The 21256-nt window shown below is 36.4% G+C and overlaps 1 protein-coding gene across 1 annotated transcript in view; it reads left to right on the forward strand.

The window, feature by feature from the left end:
- FBN2 (fibrillin 2) overlaps nt 1-21256 on the forward strand; it is a 230978-nt gene that overhangs the window by 122360 nt on the left and 87362 nt on the right. The window contains exons 10-18 of the mRNA XM_069591633.1: nt 1134-1367; nt 2312-2449; nt 4845-4964; nt 6702-6827; nt 7662-7784; nt 9403-9525; nt 15369-15521; nt 17894-17947; nt 19503-19628. Of these exons, the coding sequence (XP_069447734.1) occupies nt 1134-1367; nt 2312-2449; nt 4845-4964; nt 6702-6827; nt 7662-7784; nt 9403-9525; nt 15369-15521; nt 17894-17947; nt 19503-19628 (1197 nt within the window). The remainder of the gene's footprint in view (nt 1-1133; nt 1368-2311; nt 2450-4844; nt 4965-6701; nt 6828-7661; nt 7785-9402; nt 9526-15368; nt 15522-17893; nt 17948-19502; nt 19629-21256) is intronic.

Below are 21256 nucleotides of genomic sequence, written 5' to 3' on the forward strand. Positions count from 1 at the left end.
GACACGACTGAAGCGACTTAGCAGCAGCAGCAGCAGCTTATTGTGCTCCAGTCCTTAAGAGATATTTCCTACCTTTTCTAATGACCTTGAAAATTCAGAATACACTGACTTTTGTCTTCAGAATTCACTGTCATTCACTTTGCTATATTAACTGCCGTGTAGCTGAGGCTATACCAGAAAATTACTCTAAGATGAACGAGAAGTAGTTCCTCTTGTTAATATAACATGCATAGTAAAGTGTAGTGTTCATCACATAAAAGTGTATTGATAATATGTTATTACATTGCCTCCATGTTATAAATATGAAAAATAATTCAGCTTTTTGAAATATGCTTATAAACATACACATCTGTATGTTCTGTTATGGAGGAAAAAAAATAAGGGCCTTTCTTTCTAAATTTCTAATCCTTGTAATTCCAAAATTGAGTAGTAAAATTTTTTAAAACCAGAGATAATGCATAGTGTATAATTTTGAAAACTCATCACCCTAGTCATATTAATACTCAAACAATTACTTGAGTTAAACAGTTTTCATTTCTTCTTATATGGTGCCCTAATTCTGAGAACAGTTAAGAAAATAAGGCAATTATACCTTTTTCCCTCAACTTTGATACTTGGACAAACAATTAGCAGATTTAAAAGCTTATTAAATGCTGTATTCTGTTAAGAGTCCACATTAGAAAAAAAATTATTCTAAATTATATTAATCCCTTAAAAAAAAGAAAAGAGGGAAAATGTGTAGGTGTGATACTGATGGAGATTTAAGTAAAACCAAATATAGAATGAATTGCTTAAAGGTTTAATATCCATCCATTCAAGTGAATTTCTTGCAAATGCAAGTCATATCTGGAATTTTATGAGTTGCACTTAGAGACATAAAATCAAAGTGTACGTATAGACAATTCTTTGGGTATGCAACTCAGTTAAAATATGGCTTACAGATTTCCATTTTTTCCTGAAGCACCCGTATTTTTCCTGCTACTACTAGCACTGAAAACATTTATCAAGCTAATAACTAACTTATTCATATCATGAAGCATAGATAACCTAAAATGATTATTATAACACACAAATTACCTTTATTATGCAGAAATATATCCATTTGTGTTTAACTGAACTTTCTTCTCTTTTAGAGGAATATCGCAGACTTTGCTTGGATGGACTTCCAATAGGAGGGATTCCAGGGAGTGCTGGTTCCAGACCTGGAGGCGCTGGGGGGAATGGCTTTGCCCCAAGTGGCAATGGCAATGGCTATGGCCCCGGAGGAGCAGGCTTCATTCCCATTCCTGGAGGCAACGGCTTTTCTCCTGGCGTTGGGGGAGCTGGTGTAGGGGCCGGGGGGCAGGGGCCCATCATCACTGGACTAAGTGAGTGTTCACTTTGTGTGTAGACTCTTTAGTTTTCCCCTTTAAAAGATATTATAATATCTAATCCTTTTCCCCAAAAGGTGTGTGTGTGTGTGTGTGTGTGCAGAAACCTACTTCGAGGTCTAAAGCATAATATAGTAAAACAGTCTTAGTAAAGTGTTATTTTTATGTTCCATAAACTTTCTAAGTTGGAGAAAAGACTGAGTGACCCAGGTTCTCTTTGAAAATAGAGGTGAGAGTGGGGTAATATTCCAAGACCAGATGATGCCGTTAAAGAGCATTCTTTTTGGTTCCAGTGTATTTCATTTGGCTGCTTGTAGCTGTCCCAATCATACCCTCCTTGAATTATTTTCCAGAACCATTTCTCAACTGAGATAAATTGAATATGTCTTGCTTGTGCCTAAACAAATATTATAATGAAGTATCTTTTCTTTTCCTCGCCCTCTTTTGTTGAATAACTTAAGAAATTGAGAACTGTGGGCTTCTAGCCAGAATTGGCATTGGCGTGCTTGACATTTAAGTTCATTCTTTTTTAAAATAACTGCTCTTGCTAATAATATTTAATGATGTCTTACAGTGTTATGTTTGTTCTTTTTGGCATATTGCCTGTTTACGATATATCTGGATATTCAGCATGGTTACCAAAAAAAAAAAAAAAAGTGGGAAGCATTGAAATGTACAGTAGAACATTCCTGACATTCTAAAAAGACGACATTATGGGCAAAATTTCCAGATATATAACTTAACAAACGCAAGTTATAACGGTGTGTCTCAAGAATAGTTTTTAAATTCCAACATTAAAGTTTTAATAAAATACAGAATAATGTGGGCTTTTGATATGTACCCCTAAATAATGTACTTAAATATCCTTTTAAAAACCGACTTGAAAGAAAGTAATCCGTGTTGCAGTGTTGGAATGTCGTTTGTGCTCTGATTTTTCATAGCTATTCTGAACCAGACAATAGATATCTGTAAGCACCACGCTAACCTCTGTTTAAATGGACGCTGCATACCTACTGTCTCTAGTTACCGATGTGAATGCAACATGGGTTATAAGCAGGATGCAAATGGGGATTGCATAGGTAAGCTCATGAGTCTTTCATTCTTCTCAGTTTTTTAAATAGCTTTTAGACTACAGGAACAAGTCGGGGTGAATAGGATTTTGAAGTAAAGCTGATTGTCAAGCTGTCTTTCTTGTGCACTTATGCTTCCATGCGCTTCCTTACCCTACTGCTGAGCTGGACTATTTCAGGAATCCCCTGCCTGGGACTTCCCAGGCTGTCCAGTGGTTAAGACTACACGCTTCCACGCATGGGGTGCAGGTTCTATCCCTTGGTCCAAGATCCTACATACTGCGTGACATGGCCAGAAAGAAAAAGAAAGAAGAGTCCCCTGTCCTTTCTGGTTCTAAATGCTGTGATTTCTGTCTCTGCCTCTCCCTTTTCTTCCTTCGTCACTGAGTAACCCTGGATATATGGTGGCATCATTAACATGAGCTGTAAGACAGAGGTTGGGAGGAAGTGGTTGATGAATCTCTTAGGGGGCATGTTGAATTTTAGGTGTCTTGGGTATTGACCTGTAAAGCTAAGAGGAGTGTTGACTTGAGTTAAAAATTTAGGAGTCAGCAACATATAGGTGATGATTGCAGCCAGGCTGAAAAACAGGAAGAGTTAAAAGATAGCAGGTAGTACAGCTAGAACCCTGTGGACTAGCAACATTAGTAATAATGTTGGTGAGATGGCAAAATAATCTAGAAAATATGTATCACTGAAGCCTTGAAAAGGTGTGCTTTCGAGAGAAAAGGAGTTAAGTGCAGCCAAAAAATGAAATACAAAGAGGACAAAAACACTGCTGTGTTTGGCAATGAACAGAGTTTTGATGATCTTTTAAGGACAGTTTTAGGACCATGGGGCTTCCCTTGTGACTCAGCTGGTAAAAAATCGGCCTGCAATGCCGGAGACCTGGCTTGGATCCTTGGGTTGGGAAGATCCCTGGAGAAGGGAAAGGCTAACCACTCCAGTATTTTGGCCTGGAGAATTCCATGGACTGTATAGTCCTTGGGGTCACAAAGAATCGGATACAACCTGCCGCACTGTCTACTGAAGGTGATATGGCCTGTTGCACAGACCATTAGTCATGCTTGATACGCTTACTAACACTCTAAACTCTGTCTTTTCTCATTTTGCTTCATTCCTTTGGCTCAGTGAATTGAAACTGTCAACCAAAAGCTTAAATGTGAGTCTCAATGGAGGCATCTTTGGATGCCAGGAATCTTTGGATGAATTAAAAAAGTATTTACTCCTGTTTTTCTGTGTTGTTTTTAATTTTATTTGCTGTGAGTGTTTTTCCCCCACTCTGTTACCAGAGAAAGTTTAATTGCTTGCAATCTAGGTGTTTATATTAATGAAGTTGGTGAGTTTGGTAGAGTACAGTTCCTCGTTTAAGAATATCTGTGAAAGAAGCAATCTGTTTACAAAAATGGTAAAACTGTGAATTGATTTTATTGTTGTGCTCACCAATTTAGCTGAAATTATATATGCTAATGACTTCTCTATGTCTATGAAAGGGCAAATCATTATGCCCTAACCAGCCAGCCAGGCTTTTAATTCACCAGCATTCAAAATAATACTTAGTGGGCATTGCTTTTTCTAACACAAACATGATTTCTCTAGGATTTAACTAATCCTTGATGTCCACTTTGTCGTTCAGTTGCACAGTCCTTGAATTCTGTGATAAATTTGCATTTGATAAGACTTGGAGAATTTAAAGAGAGAGCAGTGACATTTCTCACCCTTAGGATCAGAATCAGTATTTCCATAAAACTTGGTTTTATGCAAAAAAATCCCTGTGCCAATTTTAAGATCCTAGAGAAACCAGCAACTACCGAATATAATAGACTTTTTAAAAAAACTTAATTTCCATTTTTACCCCATCCTGTGTTTTTTGCTTCAAAATATTACCCAAGCCTTGATACATAGTTACATATATAAATGAGTTAACAAAAATTCCATAATTTGTCTGTCTTTTTAAAAACTAATAGAAGTGACAATATGTAATATAAATATGTATCTTTTAAAAATCTTTTAATTAATCTTCTAACTCTGTAGTAAGCCTTAAAGAGGCTATTAACTTGCCCAGATTACTTAGATAATAAACATTTTCTAGCCTCTGGGAACTCATGGCTGTGTCTTCCCCAAACTCATGCTTTTGATCATTGTACATTATTCAAATTGAAAGACCATTATTTCTTGGTTAAAGCAAATTCTCTTGTATTCTCCAATAGGTGATATTTTTGTAACTCTCCAGATGGGCCTCTGTAGTTGAAGAAAGGAATTTTTATTCCTTTATAAATACTCTGCTGTTTAGACTATTAGCACTGACTGGCCTTCTCTCAAATTTGGGAGGCCTAAATGCATTTTAAACAAACGTTTCTAGAAATGGAGTGCGGTCTGTAATGGTTTCTTTTGCTGCTCACAGATGTTGATGAATGCACATCAAATCCCTGCACTAATGGAGACTGTGTTAACACACCTGGATCCTATTATTGTAAATGTCACGCCGGATTCCAGCGGACTCCTACCAAGCAAGCATGCATTGGTAAGGCAGCTTGCTTTCACATATGAAAATGTTCCATGAAATAGAGTGACCCAGGCTGTGGAGGTTAAAAGTGAATTTATTCAAGAAAGACATGGAATGAAATAAGTGCTGTTACATTATTACAGATTTACTGTATGTCACCCTCAAAGTACTCTCTTCAAACATAAATACTTTTTTGCATATGTAACACAGGCAGTGTGGTATCTGGTGTCAGAGAAAAACCTGGTTTATCTTCCTTCCCTAGATCACAGCTTCCTTTCTCCAAGTAAGATCAGTAGCATTACTGCTCTCTGATTAACAGAGTTCAAGATTTATTGTTGTTCTCAGCTACTGTTTCCTTTGAACCTCACACGTAGTCCAATACCGCATCACGACTGCTCTAAATGCAGTTTCACTGCTACACCCACCATCCTCATCCAAATGCTCTACCTCACTGCTGATTCATCCCAGAATTCTTCTAGAAGATAATCCTTCTTTTCCTTTTTTCATTTCCTATTTATCCACTGGCAGTTGCTTGAATCACTTTATTCCAGCAATTTTTGTCATGTTGCTCTTAATCCAGATATTCTTTAGTTATTCCATTCTTATTCAGCTCCTTGCTTTGTCTTTTTTATTTTTATTTTTTTTGTTTTTTTATTTTATTTTATTATTTTTTTTAATTTTAAAATCTTTAATTCTTACATGCGTTCCCAAACATGTCTTTTTTTAAATTAATTTTTGATGGCCTATAGTTGATTTTCAATGTTGTGTTAGTGTCAGTGTACAGCAAAGTGATTTAATTATACTTTTACATATATTTGGATTTCCCTGGTGGCTCAGTGGTAAAGAATCAGACACAGGTTTGGTTCCTGGGTCAGGAAGATCCCCTGGGGAAGGAAATGGGAACCCATGGACAGAGGAGCCTGGTGGACTACAGGCTATGGGGTCACAAGAGTTGTACACCATTTAGTGACTGAACCAGCACCACCATACATGTATCCAGTCTTTTTAGATCCTGTTCTCATATAGGTCATTACAGAATATTGAGCAGAGTTCCCTGTGCCATACTATATGTCCTTGAAGTGAAGTGACGTGACGTGAAAGTCACTCAGTTGTGTCCAGCTCTTTGCGATCCCCATGGACTGTAACCTGCCAGGCTCCTCTGTCCATGGAATTCTCTGAATACTGGAGTGGGTAACTGTTCCCTTCTCCAGGAGATCTCCTCGACCCAGGGTCTCCTGCATTGCAGGCGGATTCTTTACCCGCTGAGCTACCAGAGAAGCGCACAGTAGGTCCTTGAGCTTTCTGTTTTACATATAGTAGTGTGTATTTGTCGATTCCAATCTCCCAATTTGTACCTCCCCACCTCACCCCATTGGTCACCGTAAGTTTGTTTTCTGTATCTGTTTTGTAAATAAGTTCTTTTATGCCATTTCTTTTTAGATTCCACATATGAGCAGTTTCACTTGCTCTGACTTTTCAGGTCTTCAACCACTGTGTCAGAAGCAGCTACATTCCAGCTGCACTGTCCACCCTCTTCTACATTCACTGTACACCCCATTTCATTTTTCTTTTTCTTCCCTCCTTCAGCTGTTGTAAGTCAGGGCTGTATAACTGCTTACACCTACCTATCCAATAAAAAAAAATCTGGTGAGAGATGGACATTTTTCTAAAGAAGCACCATGACCTGGATATTACATGGATTGTCTTATTGATTTTGTGATTATTTTAAAAGACTAATATTGTTAATTTCCCCAGATATTGATGAATGCATCCAGAATGGGGTTCTTTGTAAGAATGGTCGATGTGTGAACACAGATGGAAGTTTCCAGTGCATTTGCAATGCTGGCTTTGAATTAACTACAGATGGAAAAAACTGCGTTGGTATGGAAAGTGCCTGCTCCCTTGCAAAAGATTTTTTAAGGGATATACACACTTCTATTTAGAACCATATAGACTATTTCCATGAAAGCTCGTACAGCACATATATGACAGTCGTTCAGATGACTTAGGTAAAATATAAATACATTTAACAAAAGACTGTTAAAGTGAAGGGACAGAATTTTTGGAAATATAATAAATGAATAGTTCATTGCTTCTGGAAATTTCTTGTGTGGCATATGTTTAAAGTAACAATTATTCTTTGTAATTTTTAGCACCTACTGTATTTTGACTGTTGGGGTTACAACACTGATAACACAGAAAAGACCCACCTCCAGTCTAGGGAAGCACAAAAACATTTGATGTATGCGATAATCAAATCTCCAAATTTGTGGTCCTGGTCTAGCCTTGTAGTAAACACCAATACGCCACAGAAATATTCTATTTGCACAGAAGCACATATTTCACCCACTAATCAAAGTCCAGATCATTTCATGTGCCGTGAGCTTTCTCGTTGCTTTATTCTCTCATACAATGTAAACATCCGATGAAAGAAATAGTAACTTTTTGGTAATCAAAATAAAACTCTATTCACGTGATTCTAATAGAAACTACACACAAAATTTCCGTAATGCTTTTCCTCTATGTCCCTTACACTAAAGGTCCTTCACATTTTCCACACTATTTGCTCTCACTCAGCTGGCATTCATAAGAAAAAAAAAGTCTGTGACCACTTGGCTCATTTATGCAGTAGAATATGCCTGGCAGTTGTTTGTAGGAAGAGGGAGCACTGGTTTCCTCAAGGCCAGTTGTGTAAGTCACTCTCTCCTTCTGTAGACCATGATGAGTGTACAACCACCAACATGTGTTTGAATGGGATGTGCATTAATGAAGATGGCAGCTTCAAGTGCATCTGCAAACCAGGATTTATCTTGGCTCCAAATGGGCGTTACTGCACTGGTATGTATGGCTCTGAGATAGGAAAGTAACCATGATTGAAACCATCTTTTTTATCTGAATGAATCATGCAAGAATTACTTCAGTTTCTTCATGTGGATTTTGTATTATTCACGTCTCTTGGTAATTCAGTACGGCAGGTGTCTAAAGCTTCCTAGAAAAACATACTTTGTGGTCTGTGGAACACCAGTGTCTTTACAAAAATAATAATGGCATAGGAAGAATTAAGGGAATGACAGATTGGTTCTAGCAAATCTGGAAAAGACAATGAAGAAATAAGTTCTCTCAACTTTTTACATAAAAAAAGAGGAAGAAAAATATTGTATTCTCAGAACTAGATTTTCCACCGTCGTTCATTACTGGTTTTGCATTATAACTTTTCCATAAGCTAATTCACATATCATCTGTTACTATATCCATATCTAAAAGCCTTATATTGATTTCATGAAGGAGTAATTTGAATATTTCTAGCAACTGTTTTGTTTATAAAACCATTTTGAAGCCCAAGCTCTAGTGGTAACTTTACTAAGCAAAAGATAACTCTTGGAAATAAATAAGACTACATTATGTTTATATTCACAGTTGGAATTTAATAAGATGGAACAAATTTTGTAGTTCTACTAAAAAAATAAGTTTTATTCCAGTTTCCTCCTTTTGGACAAAATAAGCTCCATGAATACTTCCTGCCTTCAGTCACACAAATTGATCTGAATAGCAAATAATACTCATACCCAAACCCTATAATGTCAGTGAAATTCCAGGGACAGTGGACAGAGAAAAATCAAGACTGATTCTTGTATTTCTGAATGAAAGTAGTTTCTTGACTATTCGTGAAAAAGAAGTTCACTATTAAATAGAAATATTGTAGCTTTGCTGATTGAACTCAGGACTGGAATGTCATCTCAAGGTTAGCTAACTTAGATTAATCACAGGATATGAGATTAGCATTCTGTTCCAGTGTGTAGCATTACATTACAGCCTGTAACTTTTTCAGCATTTCTAACTTAAACATACATAAAAAGATGACCTCAATCTCACCAGTTCCTCCTTTATTGAAACTTTTATTAATTTTTATTACAAATGCTGTAATCCATAAATTTTGAAATGCTCATGATTTGGCAGCTCTGTGTTTTGAAGGCTGTTCCCTTTACAGGGAAGCCATTTAATGGTGGGTTACATTTCATAAATTTAAGCACTTTGAGACTTCAAATTATTTTGTTACTGTGAACTGACTGAATTAATATTAAAACAGCATCTTGGAATTTTATATATGTGTAAATGAAAGTTAGTTAAAAACATTTACCTTGGTTTTAAGAATTTGTTTCACTTAACTAATTTGAGTTGAATATCATTTAATATTAAACAGAATTGCCAAATAAATAATGAAAAATGAATTTGTCATACTCTTCTAACGGGTAAAACGATCTACTTTCACTCAATCTTTCTGAAAATGTGTTTGAAAGAGTTGCATTTGTGTAAAAGGTTTTTTGTCACATCTGTGTATTCTTGCACAAGTTATAAAATTGAAAACCAAATGTTGATGGTGTACAGTGGTGGCAACAGGTCAACTCTGTAATAAAGTTAGAGTAATGGCCTGGCTTGTGTTCCCCTCTCTGGGCAGATGTTGATGAGTGCCAGACCCCAGGAATCTGCATGAATGGGCATTGCATCAACAATGAAGGGTCCTTCCGCTGTGACTGTCCCCCAGGTCTGGCTGTGGGTGTGGACGGACGCGTGTGTGTTGGTAAGTGAAACATTCTGTAATGGCCCCAATGACCGAATGATTTTTGAAAACGGGATAAAGGTGTATCTATACAATAGAATAATATTCAGCCATAAAAAGGAATGAAGAAAATACTAACAACACATGAAAGCATGGATAAGCTTGAAAACATCGTGCTAAGTGAAAGAAGCCACACACATTTCATTTCCACATGAAATGCCTGTAAAGGTCTAATTTGTAGAGACTGAGCAGATGAGTGGTTGCTCAGAGCAGAGAGTTTGAGGGTGGTGGGAGAAGAAGGTGATTGTTAAAGGTGTTTATGAGATGATGAAATGTCCTGATATCAGCTAAAATAATGATCGTCCAACTCTACGAATGTGCTAAAAGCTATTGAATTTATTTAAGTGGGTGCGTTCTTTGTATGTGAATTATATCTCAATAAGGCACCTTTTAAAAAGGGACAAAGAGCCCAGCTAGCTCCCTTCAGTAGCCTCTGATGAGATAGAAATGCTAGAGAAGGAAAAAAAATTGTTCTTTACCAGTGTCCTTCGTATTGTTAGATAACCATGTCTCTCTGGCGGCTCTGACAGTACAGAATCTGCCTGTAATGCAGGAGTCCCAGGTTCAGTCCCTGGGTCAGGAAGATCCCCTGGAGAAGGAAATGGCTACCCACTCCAGTATTCTTGCCTGGAGAATCCCATGGATAGAGGAGCCTGGCAGGCTATAATCCCTGGGGTCACAAAGAGTTGGACACAAGTGAGAGACTTAACACACTACATACAATGGATACATGCTTTATAATTAGTGAGACATGAAACAGGGATAGCAGTTGTATTTAAATAAACTCTTACTTTTATCCAAACAATATTTATTTTTGTCATCTGAGCTGTAACATTTTTAAAACATCTTCTGTGTGTTAGTTGCTCAGCAGGCAGGTTCTTCACTGTCTGAGCCACCAGGGAAGCCTTTTAAATTTTATTTTTATACAATCTTAATGGTTAATTTCATTTGCAGTTATTGCAGAATATTGGCTATATTCCTCATGCTGTGCAGTACATCCTTAAGCCTGTCTTACTCCCATAGTTTGTATCCCCTACTCCCCCATCCCTATGTTGCCCCTCCTCGCATCCCCACTGGTAACCACCAGATTGTTCTCTATATCTGTGAGTCTGCTGCTTTTCCCAAACAAAATTTTAAATGTAAATAATTTATATGTTAGAACTTCAACTTATATCGAAAGTTGGAAATGTTTCTAAATAGTTATTCAGTGCTGTGTAATGATAGAAACGAGGAAAGAGTATGCGAGAGAATGTATATTTTATTTGAAACCATTCATCATCCCTCTTGGGAATAATTCCTACTTTTGAGTGAGCAGGCATCAGCTTTCAAGAGGCGGGCAAAACGAAAATATCCTTGGCATTCAAAAACCCAACCATCATGTCCTAATGATATCAAGAGCAGAGGGAGTAGTTGTGAAAATACATTGAATGCCATATTCTCTCCAAAGCACTTCCATGAAAGTGAATTAGCCGTTGTGCACCATCTATTTCTCAGGTCATAGAGTAAAAGACAGACATACTCAGTGGTTTGAAAGTATTATTTGAGAGGAATGAAATTCTTTCTCAGACGTAGCTGGTTATACTTTATTCTTAACCTACGGGAATCAAAACATTTGGATTCTGAAGGTTATGTAAAAAAAAAATGAAGAAGAAGCAACAGCAGATGGAAATAACCTGTCCACTTAAAGTTTCATCCAGTCCATCCAGGCTAGGATTTCTTTCAGCTTACACGATTGTCAGCACTTCGTTCAGGACTATTTCAAATACAGTAACTAGAAGAATGTAGCTCCTTTCTGCTTAAAGGGCTAAAATATCTTCAGTTGCTTTTTTCCTTTATCTAAATGCTTTTGCTGAAATCTATGATTAGTTCAAAACCAGTTTTGGAGGGAGAAATGATTTTTCTTTTAAGCAACCGACCTATGAATAGTTGTTAGGAAGTCAGCGTTCAAACACAAATATTCATTCTCTTGTCCACATACAGAAAAAGCATTAGAGTTTTTTGGGAATCCCTCTCCAGTTTTTCACAGTTGTAGTTACTTAAACTTTTTAAAATTTAAACACCATTTGTTCTGTGTGTAAAATTATATAGCTATTCCTTTAACCTGCCAGATCTTCTGCCTTTTGAGATGCTTTTAGAGGCATTGATTGTTGAGGTTAGAGATGAATCATTACTGTGAATTATTATTAGAGTTAGCACTTTAATTTTAGATTTCATTTGTTTGTTCATTTTTGTTTACCTATATACTGAGATGGAGTTTTTCATTTTCAGAAAATTAAACTTCTGTTGTAACCAGGATATTGAAGAAGCATGATTCACAGACAGGATATGAACAAAAGGCAACTGTATTTTTTTTTCTCAATCCCTTCAAAACATATTTTTAATTATTCAGTGGGAGCAGTTTATCTACTAAGGAGGAAAACTTAGGTATCCCCAACTTCACCGTTTTTAGATGGCAGAAATTTATAAGACAGCTTGAGGCAATGAAAACAGTCTGGATTTAGCAATTAGAATGTCCAGTGATGTATAATAGTCAGTATTCTGAACGTGAAGGTATGACTTCCCTTCCCAAGCTCGCACCTTCATGAGCTTGGGATGTTTCTGACTCTGCCAGGGCAGTCAGAGCACAAGGGGGAGGAAGGAAGGCAGAAGCGCTGGCACCCTGCTAGGGTTACTTCAGGATTCCTGGGCTTGACACAAGTTTAAGCCAACTTCGTCCTTGTGAGTGATTTCATGAGGGTGTCAACGGCCTTGGCCCGCCTGTGACGAGAGGCAGACCCTGCATTTTTCTCCTGGTGGCTGCTCCTGGCCCAACCCCAGGTCTTCGTGCCGTCCACTTTAGACAGACTGTCCCTGATGGTGTCTCGTCTCCTCTCTATGCATTCATTTTAGAGCCTCCAGTTAATGTGGCCCTCATCTAATCCACAGGACATGCCACCCTTTGCCCTGTGAACTGAATGAATAGAGGTTGCTCTTGCCTTTGTCCTTTGATTCTGCGGTGGGAAGAGCAGCCACTCTCCTCTGTGTGCTACGGGTCCCTGACAGAGTTTGGTACAAATTCTTCAAGCTGTTCCCTGTGAAGCTCTTTTCTCTTGCCCAGGGGTGAAGATGGAAGCATGCCCGATTTGTGATCTGGCTCTTGCCCCAAAAAAATCCTCCTCAAAAACTCTTGATTGCCTCTCTCTAAATTGTATCCTGGATATTGGGAGGGGTTTAAGACCCTGGCAATGAATTTTCCATTTCTACTTCCTTCAGGATGAAGTCTCAAAATTCACCTCATTATATGTTATTTAGCACCATGAGATTTCAGCTTAAATTTCCTTTTTAACATCCTGTTATGTTAGCTTAAGAGTATTTCAACATCTTCATGAACACTCTTTGACAGTTCTGTCAGCTAAAAGGTTAATTTTTGTTCTTTACTCTCGTCCTGCCTTAATACTAGTTGTGTGGCCTTAGGCAAGATACATTACCTCTCTGTGCATCCTTTCCTCACTGGTTGTTTTCGAGGATTAAATAGGTTAATATTAGATTTATTGGTATAAATCTTGAATGATGTCTGGCACATAACACATACCCAATAAGTAAACTATTACAATTACTACTGTTTTGTTAAATCAGAATAGTAGTGTTATATTAAACATTGTCTTAAGAGTTGCTGCTTTGAGCTATAAAGAAAAGTTGACCCTGAAAAATGAAGAATAAAGTAAAATTAGCATTTGTGTCCATACATACTTTACCTTTGGTAAATACAAAGGTAAAGTATGCTAATTATCTGAGAAAATCCTTCAGCAATTCCAGTCTTTAAGAAAGAAAAGACTTGGAGAAATTTGATAACACATGGAAAAGGCATAGCGTAGGATTTAAGTCTGATCACCAACCAAAACATTCATGTGAGCTCGTCGTGATGGTACTGCTGCTATCGGTGTCTCTAATCCTGTCTACTGTGAATGTTGGCTTGGCTACACTGAAGAGAATAAAATGAACTAGAGTTCCAATCTGGGGTCTTTGAAAAGGGAAAACTCAACTGTTTTTATCAAAGGTAGAAGTGAGTATCATAGGCTTTTTATTGACTTGCTTCTAAAAATTGCCCCTGGCTTATGTTCTCAGCATGAAAACAGAAATAACTTTGACCATTCTGTGATGCCTTTTGAGATAAGGGGTACCATCCCAAGAATTCACAAAAATCTTATTGCAAGTCATGAATTATGTTGTATTTGCAAGTATCCATCATTGTGTTGAGTCCTATACTTGTGTGTAACTCAGAGCTGACCCTCCCAAACGAGGTCATAGCAGAGGCAGAAAGGAACAGCACTTCTACTCCCCAGGCTCAGTGTAGGAAAACCTCTTCCATTTGAGCATACACACATCTCTGCTTCATGCAGCCACACATCCATCTCATTGTTTTAACCAGAAAAAACACCAGATCACAGGACATAAGTACTTTGCATAGCAAGCAGATAAAATAAATTATTTCTAACAAGTTATTAATAATTATAAGTATTTATAAATAATGGTTATCTCTTTGATGGAATTACTATATAATAGACTGCTTAAAACTCTACTCCTTCTCTGGCCTGTATGATGATCTGAGTTTGTTTTTTTTTTAATAGTTACCATTTACCATCTCATAAAGTTGTCCTGTATTTTATGAGAATTTACATGAGCACAGTAACCAGGTTATGTGTCTTCAGGGTATAATCTGACATAGTAGAAAGAAGAATTGCTTTGGAGGTCATACAAGCCTGTGTCTGAATTTCAGCTCAGGCAGTGGATAGTCTAGGCCTTGGAGGTACTTACGTCATGCCTCTGAACCTCACCTTCCTCATCTACGAAAAGTGGATAATGATCACTAACCTATGGAGTTGTTGAATGTTCAATGACACAATGTCTATAAAGCAACAGGCACAGCACCAAAGACACAGAGTAGCAGTAATTATTTATAGAACTGGATTTGTTGAGAGTCAGAGATTAAAACATAGTCATAACGGAGTTTCCCTGGTGGCTCAGTGGTAAAGAAGCTGCCTGCCAATGCAGGAGACATGGGTTCGATCCCTGGTCCATGAAGATCCCACATGCCCTGGAACAGCTAAGCACACACCGCGGCTCCTGAGCCTGTGCTCTCAAGCCCAGGAGCCTCAGCTGTTGAGCCTCGGTGCTGCAACTGCTGAAGCCCGAGCGCCCTAGAATCCGAGCTCCTCGTCTGCAAATGCGAAGCCCATGCATCACGACTAGAGTAGCCCCCACTCTCGATAACTAGAGAAAAGCCGACACAGCAGTGGAGACCCAGCATAGCCCAAAATAAAGAAAGAAATCATAGCTGCAACAGTGAACTGGGGCTTGAAAAGACAGGCTTCCTATCTCAGAAATCTGAAGAGAGAAATTTCATCACCAACAGGGTCATCGCAAGATAGTCTAACTGCACAGCATTTCATTGTTCATAAGAACTTCTAAAATAGAAATAATATGAAGTATAGTCAGTGATTAGAGGTCTAAGTCTTGTTTATAGCTGTGGAAATATACCTGGGTCAATGAGGGGCCTGTGAGGATAAGCGGGATAATTGATGCTTGTGTAACGCGTAAAAATTATTGGAGAAAAAAATGGTTCGTATGCATTTATTCTTTCCTTCTCATAATAAACATTTGTTGATCTCCTAATGCTATGAGATGCTGAAGATACAAAGAAAGAGAGAAGTGGCAGATGCTATCCAGAGCTTCCCATATACTGGCCACTTAAGTTACAAGAAGCCTTCTGTTTTGAAATCTCTTTGTCTCTGTATCACTATCTCAAGTCATTGTTTTCTCCTCAGACACGCACATGCGTAGTACATGCTACGGTGGGATCAAGAAGGGCGTGTGTGTGCGGCCCTTCCCCGGCGCCGTGACCAAGTCTGAATGCTGCTGTGCCAATCCAGACTATGGTTTTGGAGAGCCCTGCCAGCCATGCCCTGCTAAAAACTCAGGTAGACACCTTTGCCAGTTCCGTACCTGAAAAGCAATCTGTCTAAGCTAACATTAGATAGTGGGTCAAAGAGTACCTCGACTCTGAAGTGTTTTGTCTCTCTTTAACGAAAGGAAAGAAATTCAAATCTGTGTTGATATGTGAGGCATATAGTAAGATCTGGCTTATATTTACTTACGATCTCTAGGGAAAGAGAGCACATAGTGAATAGGAAAATTTATCTTATGATCCAATTATGACCGTTAAACCAGATTCTTTATGTGAATATGCTAGCCTCAAAGTCTTTCATCTCTCATCATTCTGAAGATAAATAGCATAAAATTTACTTACCGTTTTCAAGGTTATGATAAGTTCATGAGAACCTGATTTTATTTATTTTTAATTTTCATGCAAAATGGTATTAGGATGCAGTCTATAGAAGTTTGGTCTATGAGGAATCTATCAGTAGTTCCAGAAAGTCATAAATTTCTTTCTGAATGTTACCATATGTTACAGGCACATTAAATGGTTTAATTTGACTATTCTGTGACTGGTTATTCACATTTTTATGAAAACTGTATCGAATTGTAAGTACAGCAGGGACTCAAACACAGTCTCTCTGATTTCTTTTCCCTTTAAAGCCAAGAAGAGTTGAAAGTATAGGTAGGCAAATATATAAATTACAATTTAGTATGATTGCTGCCTTGAAAAGAAGCCTAAGCAACCAGGAGAGCACAAAGGAAGGAGCAGTTCCTGGGGAGACTGGGAAAGACTGCAAAGCAGGATGCATACTTACTTTGGTCTCAAAAAAAAAAAAAAAATCAGAATTTCCTAGGTAGAAAATGGAAGAAATGCATTCTAGCAAAGGAAGTGGCTAGTAATTCTGTTAAAAAATACTCAATGGACTGCTCAAACCTTAGAAAGTCAGTTAGCATCCCTCTGGAAGAATTACTGAGTATGACATTTTTTTTAAAAAAGGAGTTAATGAAGTGTCTTGATATATCTAAGTGAATTATGCTTATTATGAAAGAAGAGGAAAAATTGATCGCTAGACTAGATAAAAGGATCAGTGAACTAATAAAATGAGTCTAGGAACAATTGTAAATAGAAATGGGATTATAGAATACAATAAAGGTGACATTTTAGATCAGTAAGAACAAATTGAACTAAAAGTAATGAATATTGTTGATAAATATTGGAAAAATATGAAGGTAGCTCCCTATATTAAATGTTGCAAAATAACTTTTTTGTAGAAGATGCAAATTTTTTGTTATCTTGTAATGATAAAGGACTCTCAAAACAGGCCCCAAAGAGTAACATGTGTATGAATTAGAAAAATATTTTCCTTAATTTATAAGGAATTTACATTAATCAATAGGCAAAGTTGAAATCCTCTATAGAAAAAAGTACAGTGTGCACAAAACTTCACAAAGCAGAAGTGCCAGTGATAAGAGTGCCACATAAAAGATGCCTAATCTGTTTAAAATTAAAAGAAAATTTTTAAAGTGTCATTTTTGTTTTATAGATTGGTAAAAATGATTGATTCTCCCCAGTGTTGGGAAGGTTGTACCAATACACTGCTGCTGAAAATGTAACCTGGGATATTTTGGGAGAGGAACACTATCAAGAAGAAACATAAACTTGGGGCAGTTTTACTTCTAAGAGATTAACCTAGTGATATTTTGAAATTTGTATTATTTATTATATCAGTAATTGCCAAAAGTTGAACAAACCTAATTTCATCAATAAGAGATTGAATGAGTGTAATACATCCACATAACTGAGAAAAAATATTAATCTATTAAATGGGCTATTACATGAAATGTCTGTTTTAGAATACAGAGGGCCTAAGCCTACTCCCCGACTTATAACTCTGTGATCTGAGCATATTACTTCCCATCTCTATTCCAACTTTCTTGGCTATAAAAGAGGGAAAAAACAGGATCTAGTTAGTGGTATTGAGAGGATTAAATAAATTATTAGATTCAAAATGCTAGAACAGTATCAGGCATATCACATAGTAAATGCTACTTATTATATATGTTTCCTGTTACTATTGAGAGAAGAAAAAAAAAGCTTAAAACCAATCTCTATAATACAATTTAGATTTTTTTTAAGTTTCCATAAGTAGAAAATGTTTGTAATATTTATCAATATATTAATGATATTTAAGGTGATAATCACATTTTTGTTTTTTTTTTTTTACTTTTTTATGCTTATCTCTGATTTTGGAACTCAAGATAATTATGTGCTAGAAAATTGTGATTTGTTTTCAATTTTAAGTTATTTCAGATAATTCTTTTTAATGATAGTTTTGGAGTCATGAAAGTGACTTGTGTATGAAACGGATATAATTTAGAGCTTTTGATTTCTCTGTGTGTTTTTATCTTACAGCTGAATTCCATGGCCTTTGTAGTAGTGGAGTAGGTATCACTGTGGATGGAAGAGGTAACTATTCAATTCTCAATCTTATAATAATTGTTGCATATCTTTATTATTATTATATTATAGATATGATATATTTATATTATAAAATATATCCATGTAATGTAGTAAGATAAATTTTCTTCTAGAAGAGTGGTTAAAAGCTAGATGATATTAAGCAGTATGTAGATGTTCATTTTTATGCTTAGTAGATAAATAATTAAATATGTGGTATTAAAAATGTCACTAACAAATTACAGGCATGATTTTATGGATAACTTGCTGAAGAAGAAGCTGCAGTTGGTTAAAAAAAAAGGGAGTCAGTTTGAAGAAAAAATGTAAAATAATCGCACTAACATAGTTTAAACAAAAATAATCTGTAAGAGGTATTTGATATGGATCTTTAAGAGATATTTGAGACATACTGCCCTAAAAATAAATTGACTATTTATGGCTAGGAATATACTAAAATGTTTCTATCCACCTATAGAAGTACAAAGTTTCAATGAAGTTTTCTTCTTTTAAATTTAGCACTATGATAAACAAAATTCCAATATGGAATTTGAATATTAAGTACATATGTGTTTATACTTTTAAAGTTCTCTTATATGTTAATATAGTATCTTTTGTTTTTTTAAATAAAACTGTAGGGTGCTATTCACCTTTAGTTTGCATAAATATTCCTCTACTTTCATATTTGATGAGACTTTAGACAAATTATAGATTAATTGACAGTAAACATCACATCTTTGCAAAGAACATCAGAAACAAGAATAAAAAAGCAAACTTTTACAAAGTTGCTTCTCTCAAAAACCCAAAGACTGACATTTCTGGAATATTTAAGGCTTCCTAAATTCTAGAAAACAATAGTTACTGTTAAAATTTGAGCATAGTGACCAAAATTTTGTTTCACACCATTTTTTATTCCCTTTCATCATTGCCTCCCCAGCAGAGCCAGCTGCCCCGTTGGAACTTAGTGGCTTCTCTTATAAGCACATCATTCCCACTTCCTATCGTGACAGAGAGTAGTCCTGCTCATGGCTTGCAAAACATTGTGTTCTCAAACATCCACATGTGAACTGACCTCTCCATCAATTTCAACTTATCAACAAGGAGAAACATTTACTAAGTATCATATTGCTTAGTTGACTATAAAAAATGATAATAAAATAGAAATATTCCATGCCTTTGGAACCATAAAATTATATAGAAATCCTAATAAATCTTTGCCTTTTAATTAGATGGTTATAGTACCTATCAAATTGAGTTTTCCTTTGGGTTTTGAGCCAACAGCCTATAAATTTCTTTATTAATTTTATCATAAATGCCAGCACATTACATGGCTTAATTCTTTGAATTTCTGCCAGTTCCCTTCACTTTTCATTTTTACCAGGGAAGTGTCCCATATCTCTTGATTTTATTCTCACTCCTTATATTCATTTCCTTTCTCTTTCTGAACAACAGCAAATTGAAGGGTTGCAGGGTTAAACACTATGTGTTTTGAGTGATCTTTACTGGACATACATGTATCAACAGACAGTGAGTGACGTGAGCATTAAACTTTGAACATTTAATGCAGATATCAATGAGTGTGCTCTGGATCCTGATATATGTGCCAATGGAATTTGTGAAAATCTACGTGGTAGTTACCGGTGTAATTGCAACAGTGGCTATGAACCAGATGCCTCTGGAAGAAATTGTGTTGGTAAGTTATTGGTTTTATTATGCAGGAGCCTTTTGTGTAGTTTAATCCCATGGATCATAGGAATCAAACTATAAATAAGTGCGTGAACCTAGAGGTCTTACAGTTTCTCCTGTTTCCTTTTTAGTATAGGGATATAAAAATATTGGAATCAAATACTGTTAAACAGTAACAGACTTTTTAGTGCACAATTTAGTATTAATATTTAAATTAGGTTTTTTCCCCAGATGAATGGACATATAGTCAATTACTGGCCTGTTTTATCTGCATCTATCTTAATCCTATAATACTTTATTAGGAAATGGGATTCAAAAATTTACAAGGTGGTATGTATGGATAATATACTACATTAAGAAAATTAAATATTACAGGTTGACTTGGAAAGAAATAGTCAATTGCTGCAACATATCCAAATATGATGAGATGGATATTTCCTTTAGTAAATTTATAAGGAAATGTTTGAAAAACTTCAAGTACATAATTCTTATATTCAAGAATTTGTGAAAAATCTAGATTTTTCCGGCAGAGCACTTGAATCCACTTTTATAAAATGAATGTTAATTGATCCTTCATTATATATAATAATTTTTACATCTACCACTAATGACTCCAATACAAGTCTTGATGATTATGATTAGAAAGAAATATATTTTTCCATGTTTATGGTTTTGAGTTTTATTACTGATATATGTTACTATATATCCATCTCATCTTGGGTTGAAGATACACATATAATGGATGTATAAATTTATATTAAATGTCATGCACTTAAAATAGATTTTGATACCTACTGGCAAGGGCCCCAGCCAGAGATTGTTGGACACTTACAAAACTATGCAAACCACCTAGTTTTTATTCCCTGAAAGCAAAGTCACTTCCAGGATAGCATCTAAGTACAGCTGAGCTCATGGGTACCCTGCTGAAAACAAGGAAATTCAATGAACATTCACACACTGAACACAGTTCATGGCAATGCTCAACTCTTTAAAGTAGGTACATACATAATTTTAATAAAATTATAATGATTTTGAAAATAATAAAACAAATTTCTATTTTAGTTTACTTAGGTGTGCCCTAACAGAGTACCCAAAATGGGGTTACTTAAAACAATGGGAATCAATGTTATAGTTTGGGAGTCGAAAGTGCAAAATCAAGGTGTCAGTGGGACCATGCTCTCTCTAGGGGAAAATCCTTCCTTTCCTCTTCTAGGGGAGAGGGGCTCGGTGGGAGAATCCTCTTTTCCTTTTCCAGGCTCGGGTGTTTGCAGGCAGTCTTCAGCATGGCTCAGTTTTTAGATGCATTACTCTAGCCACATGTCTGTCTTTCCCCTGTGCATCTTCACATCAGCTTCCCTCTGTATGTGTCTGTCCCTGGGCCATAATTTCCCTTTTATTGCAGTCGTTGGTGTCCATACCTATACGGGAATACAACCTACCCAAAGGATCTTATTTTAGTGTGATTACTCTACTTAATAATCCTGTTTCTAAATTAGGTCACATTCTGAGGTACTGGGGGTTAGGGATTCAAAATATTTTTTGAGAGACACATTTCAACCCACAGCATGTATCGATGGATAAATAAACTGTGATTTGGCCTCTTGATAAAGTGTATAATCTTGGGGGAGACTATAA

This window comes from Ovis canadensis, chromosome 5 (genome assembly GCF_042477335.2).
Source record: "Ovis canadensis isolate MfBH-ARS-UI-01 breed Bighorn chromosome 5, ARS-UI_OviCan_v2, whole genome shotgun sequence".
Taxonomy (NCBI): Eukaryota; Metazoa; Chordata; class Mammalia; order Artiodactyla; family Bovidae; genus Ovis; species Ovis canadensis.